General features: G+C 45.3%; 1 protein-coding gene across 1 annotated transcript in view; it reads right to left on the bottom strand.

Moving 5' to 3' along the window:
• Positions 1–302: 302 nt before the first annotated feature.
• Positions 303–17,245, bottom strand: part of smarca4b (SWI/SNF related BAF chromatin remodeling complex subunit ATPase 4b) — a gene marked incomplete at its 5' end in the record, with an annotated part of 37,407 nt that continues 20,464 nt past the window's right edge. The window contains 12 exons of the mRNA XM_079499947.1: positions 303–2,085; positions 3,702–3,847; positions 4,944–5,076; positions 5,782–5,883; positions 6,215–6,323; positions 6,840–7,105; positions 10,180–10,398; positions 11,213–11,290; positions 11,442–11,672; positions 14,461–14,624; positions 15,209–15,375; positions 15,505–15,551. Coding sequence (XP_079356073.1) covers positions 2,050–2,085; positions 3,702–3,847; positions 4,944–5,076; positions 5,782–5,883; positions 6,215–6,323; positions 6,840–7,105; positions 10,180–10,398; positions 11,213–11,290; positions 11,442–11,672; positions 14,461–14,624; positions 15,209–15,375; positions 15,505–15,551 — 1,698 coding nt within the window. The 3' untranslated portion in view covers positions 303–2,049. The remainder of the gene's footprint in view (positions 2,086–3,701; positions 3,848–4,943; positions 5,077–5,781; positions 5,884–6,214; positions 6,324–6,839; positions 7,106–10,179; positions 10,399–11,212; positions 11,291–11,441; positions 11,673–14,460; positions 14,625–15,208; positions 15,376–15,504; positions 15,552–17,245) is intronic.

Below are 17,245 nucleotides of genomic sequence, written 5' to 3'. Positions count from 1 at the left end.
CAATCACTCATTAAAGGAGAATTCCATACTAAAAGGCTTTCTTACCTTTCTTTGTAGTCACGTCGGTCATTAAAATGCCACTCTCACAGACTGATGTGTACTAGTTACAAAAGGTAAAATATATATATTTTTTGCTGTAAGCAAAAATTCTCCTTTAACTGTTGCTGCACAACGGACTAAACATGACCTGTGTCAATCACCTGGCCTGAACGACTCCATTCAAGCCAAATAACCTAGAGCTCCCTTAACTTCAGCACACTACAAATGATGTATAAACTATAAACAAATCACACGGGAATAATACTGAAATTTATTGTGGGTTCTTTTGTTTCCCCTTCAAGTGACAAAGTCCACCACAGTACAGGCAGGTTCCAATAAACAAGTGGAGGAAAATACCAATGCTTTGGTTATATCTTCCAAATTCGAGTTCCTCATGATGAAAAAAGTACAGTACTAGAATGGCATTCTACACACTCGCTCGCACACGCACACGCACACACACACACACACACACACACACACACACACACACACGCACACACGCACACCCATGCATAGACATTCTTGATAAACAAAATAAAAACTATACAGCATATCCAACACCATAAGGCTCTCACAAACAGAAGAACAACTGTCCCTCTGGTCCTTTGTCTTAAAATTAAAAACATAAAAAGTGCCTAGTATCAACTGTCAGCCATTTGGAAAGTTAAAATTGAACACAACACAACACTGAAATAGAAGCGTTTGAAGTTAACAGTACTTAATGAATTACAACCCCATGAAGGATTTTCCCTTTTTACAGTAAACAATTACAAGTGCTTTATATTAGAAGAGTAACATAGGTACGCAGCAGCCAGGTGGAATATGTATAGTATTGTACGGTTAATATATATATATATATTATGAGATATGAGAGTGAAGTGAGGTCAGCTCCATTAAGGCTCAGTCAAATAAATACGGGGAGTTGATAAAAACACATTCTGAGAAGTTTGGACACCGGCCTCCAACCACAGGATGCTATATTTCCAAGTCAAACAGAGAGGCTGTGTCAGACCTATGCGATGTACAAACACCTAAGTCTCCACAGTGGCTGATGAGAGCATGCTGTTGACAACATATTGCCCCAGTTACCCAGAAATATCAGAGTTGTTTACATCTGCAGCCGTGAAAGGTCAAGTCAGGTAAAGGTACCTGCCTCAGTGCCTCCGTCTTAAGGGGAAACAACATTGTTGTTTACGACAAGGAGGGGAAAAACAAGTTGTTTCCGTCAATTTTAACGTCACAAGTCTGTGTTTCATTCCCAGTACCAAGAGAAAGAAAATGTTTGCGTCAACCTAAATACAACAGCAGGTAGACAGTTGAACAGATTAACTATAACCGAGTTGGAGTTCCTCGTCTAAAAGTCCAATCTGGGATTGTTTGGATGATATAAATTAGGATTATATTCACATACATTCTTAAATAGTTGAATTTGTAGATGGAAAAATATGCTATTTGGAACATTCTTATCCCATCATCAATCAAAATATAGATCGATCAGCTTTACGTTAATGTTTGCTCTCATTACCAATGTAAACAAACGTATTAAAGCCTTCTAAACACAGGAAATATAGTTTAAAACTATAAAATGTATGACTACAGCTGAGTCCATTACCTAGAGAATAAAAACATGTCCACTTTTTCATTTTTGGTGGCAGGGCATGCCGTTTGTTTACTTTGTATCGGAGATTGAGTCTTTATTAATCCAATATCTGCTCCATTTAAAGTGCAATTCAGTTCAGAAGTAGGTATTAGCACGACGTCATGATATATCACATGTTCCAGGTCCAGAAAACGCCTTCTTTATCTGCACACCATGTCTTCCTCATTACGTCACGTAATAGACACGATTATTCAGGTAAGAGTGCATCGTTTTCCTGCCAATGACCAAGGGTGGATGAAGCTGACAAGAGGGGGGTGGGGGGGGGGGTGGTGGGGGGCGGTATTTGCTGCAAGTACTTTTGGTGGAAATATCCCTTCCTTCATTGCTCCTTTTGTGCTTCTTTCCGTTTAGGACTCTTCGTCAGTGGCGCTCGGGGAACGCTCCTGGATAAGAGGAAGGGAGATGAGACAAATTCATTTCATTTCACATATTGTAGGAGCCAAAATATACATTTTGTTGTTTGTTTCTATTTATTTTTTTATTTTTCCCCACGCTTGGTTTTGATGTTCCACTTCCCTTACCTGATTGATGAGCTCCTGCTGCGTGTCTGCTAATCACTTTACTTATGTCAGCTGTGTGTCTGGGCAGTGGCATTCAGTGAGAGAATGGGGGTGAGCCAAGGGGCCAGTGAGGCTATTCAACGTTGAAGCTCTGGGCCCTAGTGGTAGGAGGAGGGACTACAGGCGGACCCGTGGATTCATGACCGGGAAACCCCGTGCAGCTGGGCTTTAACATTGAGCGCTCGGTTGCACTTCCGCATTTGACCACCAAAATTTGGTGGTCAAATGCGGAAGTAGACGTTCTAAGACGGTACTTCCGGCAGTCTTCCGGGTGCTTCAAAACGCCACTGAGCAACTTCCACTGACATGAATAGCTGGGGGGCGGAGCTTCGCGCCAGTTCAGTCTCTATCCTTTTATATACTCTATGGGGTGAGCTCTAGGCTCAATATTTTCTGTTGACCGTTTAATCGTTATCTACGTTACATACCTTTTTATTTATCAACATTTTCAGTACAGTTTTGGACCTTGTTTATTTTGTCAATAAATCACCTTAACTACAATAAGACGTTTCTGGATTTGATTCAAACGCGTCACACAGTTCCTGCCGACAGCTCAGCCTCATAGCACTACTTCTATGATTCAATGGGAAGAAGTAGTCGCTACAACACATAGTATAGAGCGTCGCAGTCCCGCCCCCTTTCATGACGACGAGAGACCCGGAAAAGAATTCCCCGTTCAATTTCCTCATAGACTTTGCAAAAAGTATTCATTTAAAGACGTTTACGCCGCGGACAAAGCCAACTCGAGTTGAGACAAATCATGATCACAATGTTTTGGGCCGATCAAATAATTTGTACGAAGAAAAACAAAACAAAAAGTGTTTTTTTCTTCTAATTATTTGATCAGCCCAAAACATTGTGTTTATTGTCGTGATTTGTCACAACTCCAGTTGGCTTTGTCCACGGCGTAAATGTCTTTAAAAATGAAAAGTCTATGAGGAAAATGAACAGGGAATTATTTTCCGAGTCGCTCGAGGGGGCGGGACTGTGACGCTCTATAGAGCAGGGGTGGGGAACTTTGACGATGTAGAGGGCCACTATATTTCCACACTCCAGAGGGCCACATTGCATATTATTGTCGTAGGAAAAATAGCCGATCTACAAACTCACGTTTTGAGGTTGCAGATCAGCTATTTTGCTATATTTGAATTGAAATCCTGAATATTTTTTTTTGCCGTTTTTTAATTGGGATCCTGAAAAGTAACCTTTTTATTTCATTTCAAATGCATTTAGTTATAGTTATGTTAACTTTGTTGACGGCCTATGCCCCAGAAGGGGTAGTAGGTGTAAGTAAGTAAGTATGTTAACTTTATGAACTAAATCCAAATACATTGGACACAAAAAAACATTTGTATTTTAATACTAGTATTTAAGCTACATAGACTGAAATGTTTGCACTGACGAATACTTGCAAATGCACGTATCGTATACATACACACCTCTTCCTGTTCCTCCTCTGTGTCGTCGTCACTGACGACAGGCTTGGCTCTCGTGCGTCCCGTGCGCCTGCTCCGGACCTTCCCGCGCTCTCCGCCCTTCTCCTTTTCCCTCCGACCCAAACGGATCTTCACCTTCACAGAACGTGCTGGAGAGGAGAACACACGGCATCACACCTTACTGTTTACTGTGTGGAGCATCCATCTTCAACCGCTTATCCGGAATCGGGCCGCGGGGGTAACAGTTTCCAGACTCCCCTGTCTCGAAGCAACTTCCTCCTGGAGGATCCCAAGGCATTCCCAGGTCAGTATGGAGATATAATTCCCCCATCTGGTCCTTGGTCTGCCATGTGGTCTCTTCCCGGTGGCTCGGGAGACATCCTTACTAGATGCCCGAACCACCTAAGCTGGCTCCTTTCCAAGCGAAGAAGCAGCGACTCTACTCCAAGTCTCTGTCGGGTGACTGAACTTCTCACCCTATCTCTAAGGGAGATGCCAGCCACCCACCCATCTATCCATCCATCCATCCATCCATCCATCCATCCATCCATCAATCCATCCATCTTCAACCGCTTATCTGTAGTTGGGTCGCGGGGGCAACAGCTCCACCAGAGAGCTCCAGACTTCCCTCTCCAGGGCAACATTAGTGACTGGGGGATCTCGAGACGTTCCAAGGCCAGTGAGTCGATGTGTTTCCTCCAACTGTGCCTTGGTCTGCCCCGGGGTCTCCTCCCAGTGGGACGTGCCTCGAGGACCTCCCTATAGGGAAACGCCCGAGAGGCATCCTAACCAGATGCCCGAACCACCTAAGCTGGCTCCTTTCCAGGTGAAGAAGCAGCGACTACTCCAAGTCTCTCTCGGGTGACTGAACTTCTCACCTTCTCATCTCTAAGGGAGATACCAGCCACCCGTCTGGGAAAACTCATTTTGGCCGCCTGTATCCGCCACCTTCTTCGACATTCTTTCGGTCATGACCCACACTTCATGACCATAGGTGAGAGTTGGAACAAAGATTCGACTACTCGGTAGAGAGAGAGCTTTGCCTTCTGGCTCAGCTTCCTTTTTGTCACAACAGTCCGGTACAGCGACTGCAATACCGCCCCTGCTGCTCCGATTCCCCGGCTGATCTCCTGCTCTGTCCTCCCCTGACTCGTGTCGATCAATAGCTGCAGCCCAAATCATCATAGCAATGAACGAACCCTCAAAGTTTTTCCCCCTCTTCGCTCGCTCCGGACGTATACTCACTTTCCGACTCCGAGCCTTCCTCCGGCTCCTCCTCCTCTTCCTCACTCTCCTCTCCCTCGCTCTCCTCCTCCTTCTCCACCTTCTGTCTCAGACTGGTGAACACAGACTGCAGTACGATGGAGTCCTCATAGATCTGCACACATAGAGACAAACCTTTTCATATCAACAGTGGTGGAAAAAGTAGTCAAATGCTTTACTGTAATATAGGAATACTCCGTTACAAGTAAAAGTCCGGAATTCAAAATGTACTTGAGTAAAAGTACAAGTATTGGCATCAAAATGCTTGTGCCAGAAGAGATTTGTGTAAAAAAAACATTATTCCAAATCTTCCACACATTTTCGAGGCTTAATTCTTTAAAAAAAATATAATAGCACTGTGATGCACTGTGATCTGCTATTTTTGAATAGCCTACTCATAAATGGATAAAGTGGTTAAAATGATTGCGATGCTACATTAACACATTTTCGCTGGGGACCCCCTTGGAACCACCCCAAGGACCCCACTTTGAGAACCACTGCACTACAGTACAGATGACACGAGCCTGGCCCTTACTCTGGGCACGTGTACACACTTATTAGGACGTACAGTGTTGTACGCTGTAGCACCATACCAGATGCCTGATTAGGATATTAACTCCTGGAAATATTTCACTGTTGATAGATTGAATAATGGTCATTGTATTCACTGTTGATTGGCTGTAGATGTGTACTGTAGGCTGGCTGACACTGTACATTTGTCAGCCGACCAGTTACTCTTGACTGAGCTAAAACGTGTGTGTGTGTATGTGTGTGTGTGTGTGGCTGTGTGCGTGCATGTGTGTGTGTGCGTGCTTCTCACCAGCGATCCCTCCAGGTTGAAGGTCTGAGCGTTCTGGAACAGCAGCATGACGTCTCTCTCTAGGTCACCAAAACTACGGTAGCGGTGACCACGGATCCTCTCCTGCAACCACCAACCACAAAACGGTGGGGATCTGTTTTTATTCATGAGGTGGGGATCGATTGACTGATCTTTACTTTGGGGTTTGTGACCACCGCTCTGACTGTAGGTCAAGTGTAAAATCAGCCACTACGACGGCATCAAGGCCCGCCAAAATACATTTTAGTCGACTAAATCACCTGTAGATTTAGTCGACTAAAATCTTAAGACATTTAGTCGACTAAAACCAGACTAACACTAAAACATTCCGGGTGACTAAAATGTGACTGAAACTAAATGAAAACTATTGAAGAGACGATGACTAAAACTAAAATCAACACTGGTGTGTTCGTACCTTGATTTTCCTGAAGTCAACAGGCTTGCGGATCAGTTCATAGTACTCTGGTAGTTCTTTGCGAGACGGCAGCTGGATGAAGACCTCGCTCAGCTGGCGCCCGCTAGCGCTGCAGAGGGTGACATTATTGATTGATTGATTGATTGATTGAAAAACAGTTTGTAGAATAAGCACAGTTCGAGGACAGCACAGTTCAATACAAGTTCTGCTAAGAAGATTGAAATACCCATAAAAGCACTATTACATTGGGGTCCTCCATTTTCAATTCATCGGGGCATTTAATGATGTATAAATATACAGTACTATGCAAAAGAGAAGAAAAAAAACCATCATATAAATGATTGGAAATTAAACGAGTAGAGGGGTTTTTGAAGGAGAGTAGGGATTCACATTCCTGACTGTTGGTAGGGCATTCCACATTTTTGTGGCATAGGAGCGTAATGAATTTAACCCCTTGTTTGAGCCGAATCTGGGTTAAACTAATTTGTGGGACATCATCAAGATGAGACAACAAGTTGCTATTATGTGTGAGCAGTCTACAGTACTTTATATTTTGGTAACCCCCCCCAAGGGGTCCTGACACACAGGTTACAGCACCAGTTTAAGAAAGTTCACGTTGACAAACCTGTCTTTGTACTTGATGACGGCGTCCACGATCTTCTTCATCTTCTTGGTGAGATTTGGGGGGTTGGGGGACAGCTTCTCCGAGGGGGGTCGCCCCCTCTTCCTCTGCCTCTTCCCGTCCTCGTCTTTGTCGGCCCGCGTGCGCCCCCCCGACGAGGACGAGGAGGGGCCGGGCAGGTCCACGTCGCGGTCCCGCTTCCTCTTGCGCGTCGTCTTTTTGTGACGCACCTCCTCCTCGATTTCCTCCAGCGTGCCTTCCTCTATTGCCTATAGCAGACAAGCAGGAGGCAGAGACGTGGTTATTTCACCTCAGAACGAAAATACATCGCCTGGATGCAACTGGGACGTATCCTCAGTGATGTATCCCAAGGTCATCGGGGTTTCGGGTCTCGCAAACATCATACCCTTCACTCCGGGGTGATCAAGTCCCGACTTACGTCACAGTAGCTACCCTCGATCAGACCCACTAGGGAAAGACCAGGGCCACACAATCCGTTGGAACCACTCCGGAACTACTATGCCGGGACTGAGAGGTACCATTCTGGCATGTGGAGTGGTGGATTCTTGAGCCGCAATGGTTCTGCAGGCTCCACCGCTGGGCAACGGTAGTACTGGCAGGATCCACTTGCGGCTCGAATGGCCCTCCTGAAGGCCTCACCGAAGGTTTTTGGGCTTCCTCCTCACAGAGGATGCAGGCTGGGGCGCTAACCCATACTGTTCCCAGGGTGCCGTCTACATTCCGGCTGTCACCCGTCTCTCCGGTGGTCACCAGACTATACCTGGTTGTCACATAGTCTATTCCTATGAGTCACTATAAATAGAATACCTCACAAATATTATGATTGCGAAAACAATCATCTAAATATTTTTCTGTAAGCCGACGGCGGCATGTTGCTTCCGTTTTCATTGGCGAAGTATACTTTTTCCTAATATACTGATGACAGACTTGAAGGCAGGTGCTGGTGCAAAGGGATTCACTCTTTCCCAGAGCTTTCTACGTGATTGGGTGTGGTTTTGAGGTTATTATTCAGTGAGGTTAGGTTTAGGCATAGTTTTTGTGAGGTTATGGTTAGGGTTAGGTTTAGGCATATAACCGTCCATCAGGTAGAAAGCTCTGGGAAAGAGGTATAGGGCTCCATTTTCGTCACCGCTAAACCCCTTATCCCTAAACTTCCTTGCTCTTTTTTTTTTTTTTTTTCTACTATTTTGAAAAACATTTTTGAATAGTTCAACTAGCCAATCTACAGTACATTGACACGTTGTGAGCTTGTAGACTGGCCATTTTAACTATTCAAAAATGTTTTGCAAAATAGTAAAAACTAGAAAAAGTGCCCTTCTGGGCACAGGTCTCCACCAGGAGGATAGGACTGTGTGAGATGTTTGGCAAAATGTTTAGGAGTAATATAAACATGTTTGCCTTTGATGGCAATTGGATGATTTGAGGCATTTTGTTCCAAAAATGTGTTTTGCAAAAATCAACCTGTTGGTGGCGCTATAACAGGCCAATGTGAAAAGGGTGGGATATATTCCTCAGCCTAGTAAGAAAATGTGTGAAAGATTTCACGTAAATTGCATGCTGCGTTCATGATTTGAGGCTTTAGTTCAAAACGGGGCAATCTTGCTAAACTGTGAAAGCCAATTATAGCCAATTAGGATGGAATATGAAATATCGGACAGATCCGACTTGAGCACATGACCATAGAGATACTGTGTAACGATTTGTGAGATTTTTGGACAGAATCTGGAGGAGTAATATCAAAAAATGTGTTTTACAAAAGTCGGCCTCCTGGTGGCGCTATAAAAGGCAGATGCGGAAAATGCAGGTCAAAGGTCCTTGTCCTTGGGACAAACCTCTAGGGAGTGTGCATGCAACGTTTCACGCAGATCGGTGCAGTTTTAGGTAAAAAATGTGAAAAGCTGCCTCATGGTGGCGCTATAACAGGCCGCTCTGGAAAATGCGGGGCAGAGGTTCATCGTTGGCATCCAGGGAGTGTGTGTGCAAAGTTTGGCATCGACCGGGTTAACGGTGCCGGAGATTAGCTGGTAACGGACGGACGGAAGGACGGACGGACGGACGGACGGACGGACACACACACGGACGGAGTGCAAAACATACTCTCTCCCCATGCCTTCGGCCTGGTGGAGACAAAAAGGCAAAGAAGTTTAGGGATAAGGGCTTTAGCGGTGACAAAAATGGAGCCCAAAGTCCAATGGTGCAAACTGACTTGACTCAGGGAGTAGCTCATCAAACAGATGTGTTGTGTTGTGATATGGAGTGTAGTGCGACATCTAGTGGCCGAACGTTGTCTTGTTTTTTGATGTCATTTCTACTCCGAAGCTGTTACTCAACCACAGCCTCTGGTAAAGCTACTGATGCAGTACACTGTACACTAATACAGTGGTTCTCAAAGTGGGGTCCAGGGACCCTTCATAGCCTGGAAACCAGACCAAGCTGGCCATGCCAGGCTAAGACCCTCAGGGTTCCTGGAAGGGGTTCCAAATGGACCTTACAGGTCTGTGACTCTCAGAGTTATGGAGGTCCCTGCAGTTTGAGAACTATTTCCCTTAAAGGAGAATTCCATGCTAGAAGGCTTTCTTACCTTTATTTGTAGTTGTTACGTCCCCACCAAAGAGGTCCAGGTGTTATTTTGTGCAAAACCTCCTTATTGGCTATTTCCCCTACCATAAGCCCTAAATTAATTGAATTGAATGGGGCTATGGGGTGTTAGGGTTAGGGTTAATTCGCTTATTTCCATCGCTTAAAATTATTATTTTTTTGTATATATCCTCTCTTCATAATGTAAATAATATCCCAAGTGGCACACTTTACTACTTATTTCGATGGAAATAAGCGAATTAGCACAACACCCCATAGCCCCATTCAATTCCCATTCAATTCATTGAGGGCTTATGGTAGGGGAAATAGCCAATACGGAGTTTTTGCACAAAAAAACACATGGACCTCTTTGGTGGGGACCTACAAAGAAAGGTAAGAAAGGTAAGAAAGCCTTCTAGCATGGAATTCTCCTTTAACGGTTAATGGCAATAGTTTTTTTTATTAAAACTGTTTTTTTAATTATGCTTTCCAGGTCTTTATGGATTAAGGCTTAACCCATAAAGACCTGGAAAGCATCCGTGTAACTTTAGCTTTTTAACGATTATTTTAAACTTTGAATATATATATATAATATATATTTATATATATATATCTGGGGGTCCCTGGAACAAAATATTTTGAGATGGGGGTCGGCGGCCAAATATATACAGTATACTTTTGGGGGTGGTTGACATGGAAATGGTTTGAGCACCACTGCTCAAAGTGTACATTCCTCCTGACCGACCTTGAGCCACTGCTTCTCGGTCAGCGAGTCGCTGTAGTCCACCTCCTTGCGCTGGCGGGAGCCTCGTCCGAACAGCTTCTCCTCCTCCTCCTCACAGGTGAGCCGCTCCACCTCGGCGTCGTCCTTCATGATCCACATGGGCAGCTCGTCCTCCTCCATCAGGCGGGGCTTGCGCCGCGGGTTGCGCGCGTCCTCGCGACGCCGGTCCAGGTCCATGCGCTATAGTATACGGAGAGAGAGAGAGAGAGAGAGAGAAAATCGGGATCAGAATCAGATTAATTGTCACGTCAGTTTTACGGGATCCGGACGCAATTCCGACAGAGCATTAATCCGGAACAACGGTTGGACTACCGCTCGAACATGCTCGAATTTAGCGTCTGCTAAATTTCTAAATTGTAGTGTCAGTCAAAGAGAGAGGGGGGAGCGAGAGAGAGATGAGAGTCTCATTGTGCTCATGTATGTTACAATTTAGGCATTTAGCAGACGCTGAGACGCTCTTAATCAAAGGGCGATTTACAGTAAGCAAGAACAAAGTTCATATGTTCATTCTAGAAATCAGCCCCAATAACAGTACTGGATCTCAAAGTGGTTCCTGGGGGTCCCCATCGAAATGAGGAACGGTTTAAACATTGAAGCCCTATTTTATTGTCACTACGTTGCTATTTGAAAATAGCAAATCTACAAGCTCACAACCTGTCGTGACACGACATGTTGTCAGGTTGTAGAGCTGCTATTTTTGTAAAATGTTGTTAAATCTCTTAGGTGGGGGCAAAATACATACATACATACATACATACTGTATCAATTTGGGGGTCCTTGACATGTTATTGAGAACCACTGCCCTATAGTATGCATCTACACACACACACACACACACACACACACACACACACACACACACACACACACACACACACACACACACACACACACACACACACACACACACACACACACACACACACACACACACACACACACACACACACACACACACACACACACACACACACACACACACACAGCCACTAACCATGAAGATTTCAAACTCCTCCTCGCTGCGAGCGATCATCTGGTTGACCGTCTCGTCGTCCGGCACCTCGTCCTCCTCCTGAACACAAACACTCTACTAACTTTTAATCAACATTTTTTTCCTCGTCTTTCTCAAAATGAATGAATCGTGTGTGTGACTGTGGCCGACCACACACACAGCTCATAAAGTGCATACACACCTCCTCGCTTTTCTGCTGCTGGCCAACGACCTCGTCTTGCTCGACCTCGTGCTCCAGGATAGCCTGCAGGAAAGCCCTGCGCTCGTGGCTGGAGGACTTCTGGTCAAACATGCCCGCCTGAATGACCTTCTGGTCCACGTTCAGTTTGTACTTGGCGGCGGCCAAGATCTTTTCCTCCACGCTGTTGACGGTGCACAGACGCAGCACGCGGACCTCGTTGGTCTGCCCGATGCGGTGGGCTCTGTCCTGGGCCTGCAGGTCCTGGAAGAGAGACGGAGGGAGGAGGTTCAGGTGTTAGCGTTGTCCTCCTGATTCAATTTACAATTTACAATTTAGGCATTTAGCAGACGCTCTTAATCCAGAGCGACTTACATTAAGCAAAAACAAAAAGCATGGCATACATCACATGTATAAAAAGTAGTTATCATGAATCATGCGTAAACTAAGAACGTAACAGTGGAGTATCTATGTAAACTATACATACTATACTATATAATATATTATACATGTGTACTATAAAGTGCTATGACTACATAAAGTGCAATTCTAGAGCTGTCTACATAACAAGCTATAAGTCTGTTTAAAATACTATCTAAGTCTACATAATGTGCTATCTAAGGGGCTAGGCTAGGGCAAGTGCTACGGGCCATGGTGGAGTCTGAAGAGGTGGGTTTTCAGACTACGGCGGAAGATTGGGAGTGAGGCTGCAGTTCTGACTGCAATGGGAAGTGCATTCCATAGTTTTGGAGCCAGAAGGGAGAAGAGTTTGGGACGTGTGGAGCGTTGTCCCGGCGTTTTTAGTGAAGGTACCTCCAGCTTCCCTGCGTTGGCTGATCTGAGTGAGCGGGAGGGTTTGTAGGGTACGATCATACTTGTGAGATATGGGGGGGCCATGCCTTTGGTTGCTTTGAATGCCAGCATCAGCATTCAATTTGGTAAATGACGGTCTAAACCTCAGATCAAATGCCTGGCTACGTTGTGTAGTGTAGGGGTTCTCAACGTTTTTGGCTGGGGGGGGGGGGACCCCCGGAAATGCTTTGGCCATGTCTCGCGACCCCTGCCCCCCTCCAACCCTCAATACAATTTGACCGCTACAATAACCTTAATGAAACCAGATATAATCATTCTGGAAACTTTATGCATGTACTATATGTACTATGTCAACTCTTAATTTACTGTTTTTTTAAATAACCACCCCAAAAGAGGCGTCGCGACCCCCAGGTTGAGAACCCAGTCATTGTATTATCACCACTTTACCCATATCCAGCCCAAGTGGAGTTAGGAGGTTTTTGGCCTTCTGATGACGTCACTCTGAACAGTTTGCCCATATTAGGGACTGCAACAGCCGCCGACTCCTTTGATTGGCCACGATGTTTGTGATGTTTCCACCATTGAACCAATATAAGTGCTACACAATAGGATGCCATTCATTTACAGAGACGGTTCTGAGGAATTGTCTTTGATCCCTGGACTGTTTGTGAGAGATGCTCTTCTGGACGCTGCATCTGAACAGAGGACCTAAAGACAGTCAGGCTGCTGTCGCAGTGGGAGACAAAGTCTACTCATTTGGAGGGTACCGTGACGTCAACAAGGATCAGATTGGTGTTCACGTCTTCAACACAGTGACTTTACGCTGGAGGGAGTTGACCCCGGAGACTACTGGAAGAGGAGAATGTCACCTTGAGGTGCCACCCAAGCGCCAGCACCACAAAGCTGTGATGATAGATTATATCGTCTACATCTGGGGGGGTTATACTGCAGTCAAATATGCAAAGTACTGCAACGTGCTTTATGCATTTGATTTGGACACCCACATGTGGTTCAAGCCCAAGGTTTCTGGAACTGTTCCAGAGGTGAGGATGAACCACTCAGCCTGTGCCTTGGGGAAGGTCATGTTTATCCATGGAGGATGGGGATATTGGACTGGATGCTTTAATGACATGTACAAGTTGGACACCACCACAATGGTCTGGACTTTAATTAATACCAGAGGCAATCCATCTTGGACATCACACCACACTGCCACCATCATCGGGACAAAGATGTTTGTGTTTGGGGGAGGAGACAGCGTCTGCGGCGACAACACCATCAGAGTGTTTGACACAGAGACCAACCTCTGGCTGAGCACACCTTCTGCACAGCTTCTTCCAGAAGAACGCTATAATCATTCAGCCTTTGCCTACAATGGAGAGCTGTACATATTTGGCGGTCACAACCAGATCTTGGCGACCACTGATCTGTGGAGATTCAATCCAGAGACCCTCTGGAAGAAAGTTGAGCCCAGAGGGAAAGGCCCATATAGGACGTGCTGCTGTTGCATGGTGGGAGATCGCATCATCCTCTTTGGATCATTGGACAGACCTGATGAACTGTACGTCTTGGACTTAAATCCAAGTCTTAAGACGTTGTGCAAACTAGCGGTTGTTCAGCACAATCTGAAGCAGTCAGGACTCCCACACAACATCAGGTGGGAACTGGCAGCCATGACTAACAGAAGACAGAAAGTAGAGAATATTGTTCCTGAAGAGACAGGGTGGGCTCGAGTTGAGTAGCTATAAGAACAGCAGACAAATGGATATCCAAGATATATATATATATTTTTTTGTATCCTTTATTTACCCAGGGTAGTAGCTGAGCACGAGTGCTCATTTAACTCTGAGAGTGTACAAATGGACCCTGATGGGTCCATTTCCATTTGTACACTCTCTGAGTTACAGACCCATAAGGGTCCATTTGGTTCCTAACTATCATTTAGCTGGGGAGCCCCTGGAACTCTCTCAAGGACCCCTGGGGGTCCCCGGACCCCACTTTGGGAAGTGTATCACTTCGGAGATTTTGTATGTATTTTTAGGTGTTTCTTTGCGGGGTATCATGGATGTACTACTGTTGTCTGTTTTGTAATGTATGACGTAGCAAAGTTGTGCAATTTTGATTTCTGCCTCTTGACCATACAGTTCAGACTTGAAAAAGAGACTTTGTCCCAATATGTTTTTTACTGGTTACATAAAGAATACACATCATGGGGAAGAATGGTCGTATGTATGTATACCTGGTGAGGGTTCCAGTCAGAGTCAAAGATGACCACGGTGTCGGCAGACTGCAGGTTGAGGCCCAGGCCACCGGCTCTGGTGCTCAGGAGGAAGATGAAGTACGGAGACTCTGGGTCGTTGAACGTCTTCAACAGCATCCCTCTGTCTTCAGCCTTAGTGGTGCCTGAAGGAGAGGTGGAGATGAGAGAGAGAGAGAGAGAGAGGTTAATCGAACTAAAGGGATTATAAAATATATAGAGAGATTTTAATAAAATAATTGCGAGGGGGTCATTAAAGGCAAAATGTTATAGAAATCTAGAAGCTCACAATTTACAAAAAACAAAAAAACAGATTGAGAAAGTCACGATATCCAAAAAAGTGAAAATAGCAGGTCCACGAGCAGATTTGCGATATGTTGTGAGCTTGTAGATCCGTTTTGTAATCGTATTTTCGTGTGACAGCCTTCCCTTGTACAGCAATGTATAACATGACATGGCATGTGGTTAATCAGACAAATAGATAATAAAGAGATTCGATTAGAAATTGATCTACAGGACCACAATATGTCAATATATTTAGTTTTAGTCATCATAGCTTATAGTTTCTCTTTAGTTTGCGTCAGTGAAAATAAGATAGTCGACGGACATTTTTCACCATAGTTTTAGTTCGACGAAATCAACACCGAGGCGCGCACACACACGCACACGCACACACACACACACGCACACACACACACACGCACACGCACACGCACACGAGCGGTCTCACCGTCGAGGCGCAGGTACTTGAAGCTGCGGTAGGCGAAGTAGTCCTCCATGATGGTCATCAGAGTGGTCATCTGACAGAAGAGCAGCACCCTGTGGCCTGTGACGTTCAGCTTGGGCAGGATGCGGTCCAACACCTCGAACTTCCCCGACGCTCGATACAGTTCAGGGCTAACGGGAGGAGTTACAGTATATACGAGGGGGTTATGGATACTGTGTGTGTGTGTGTGTGTGTGTGTGTGTGTGTGTGTGTGTGTGTGTGTGTGTGTATGTATGTATACAAGTCAAATGTGTTCTTACCCACTGACTACCCCACCAGTAAAACCCAAATGCTCAGAAAAGGATTCCTGAAAGAAGAAAAAAAATCACAAATTGTTCAGAGACTGTGTAGCTTTGAAATGTTATTTTCACAACTACAGTAAGTTCTCAAATCCAGCCCTATAGTATATTGCGCAGATCAGAGCAATGGTCACTAAGCTATGGCCATTTGAAGTGTTAATCCATTGAGACCTGGAACGCATCCATGTCACGTTAGCGTTTAACCACATTAACCATTAAACACTGCTGTAGTGCCCAGATTGGAGCAACGGTGTGCCTGTAGCCCCCCAGGGGCCTTTGAAGCACCCGGAAGACTGCCGGAAGTACCGTCTCAGAACGTCTACTTCCGCATTTGACCACCAAATTTTGGTGGTCAAATGCGGAAGTGCAACCGAGCGCTCAATGTTAAAGCCCAGCTGCACGGGGTTTCCCGGTCATGAATCCACGGGTCCGCCTGTAGTCCCTCCTCCTACCACTAGGGAGGAGAGCTTCAACGTTGAATAGCCTCACTGGCCCCTTGGTACATGTGTGCGTGTGTGTCAATTTAACAAAGGTGCAGACGATCAGAAATCAGCAGAGAGTGAGAGATGTTTGCACTACTCTCTATGCCGAATTGAAGTGGACTCGGACCCAGACTTTTTTTCTCTCCCTGGAAAAAAAACGTCTGGGTTTCCGAGGCTACTGCTACAGAGCTGACAATGAGGTTACATCTTCCCTTCTTCTCTGGAATCCTGCCTCAAAGCAGACCAGAGGTAGAAAACTGTCGTTCCCTGATGTCATCGCTAGGGACACATCACACATGCATCAGTAAGCAGGAACTGGGGATGGCAATGAAGGACCGGAAAGTCTGGCGTGGCATTGTGAAATCCATGATCTCGACCGCGGTTGAAAAATGATGATGATGATGATGAAGTGCCCCCCTGGGGTCAACATGTGGCCCCTGGTGGGACTATTTTGATGGCAGACCCCTGAACAGTGTTTGTGCAAAGTTTGATGCGGATCAGAGCAACGGTGCACCTCACACAGGTCTGCATGTTACGCTTGTGACCGCGGTCCGTCCACCCACCCTCTAGGTCAATTTGAATTGGCTAAAGTGCCTTTAGATGGCATGCTGGCCTTGCGGAAACAGAGTAACACAGTAAATAATGTTGCTGTAGATGTAATTACAACTATAGCTTATGAAATTGTTTAGCAAAAAATATGACTGACACATGCAGTCACTCAAAACTACGGTTCTGAAGTGTTCGTGAGACGTGTCACATCGCTGTTAAAATGTATCGTTACAAACCTACTTATTTTAGTTTTAGTTTAGTTTTAGTTGACTAGTAAATACCATACGATTTTAGTCGACTAAATCTACAGTTGATTTTGTTGGGCCGTGATGGCACTGAAATGCCTGATTTATACTGATTTATGCCAAAAACAGCAGATCTACAAGTTGTGAGTTTGTAGATAAACTGTCAGCTGGCTGCGTCTTACAGGCTGCAGGATACCTCTATTTGTTGGAACATGTAAGGGTGGTTACAGATCTACAGGCTGCAGGATACCTCTATTTGTTGGAACATGTAAGGGTGGTTACAGATCTACAGGCTGCAGGATACCTCTATTTGTTGGAACATGTAAGGGTGGTTACAGATCTACAGGCTGCAGGATACCTCTATTTGTTGGAACATGTAAGGGTGGTTACAGATCTACAGGCTGCAGGATACCTCTATTTGTTGGA

The sequence above is a fragment of the Electrona antarctica genome, assembly GCF_951216825.1.
Source record: "Electrona antarctica genome assembly, chromosome: 4".
Lineage (NCBI taxonomy): Eukaryota > Metazoa > Chordata > Actinopteri > Myctophiformes > Myctophidae > Electrona > Electrona antarctica.
The sequence above is the reverse complement of the archived record's forward strand: the minus strand, read 5'-3'. Positions and strand labels throughout refer to the sequence as shown.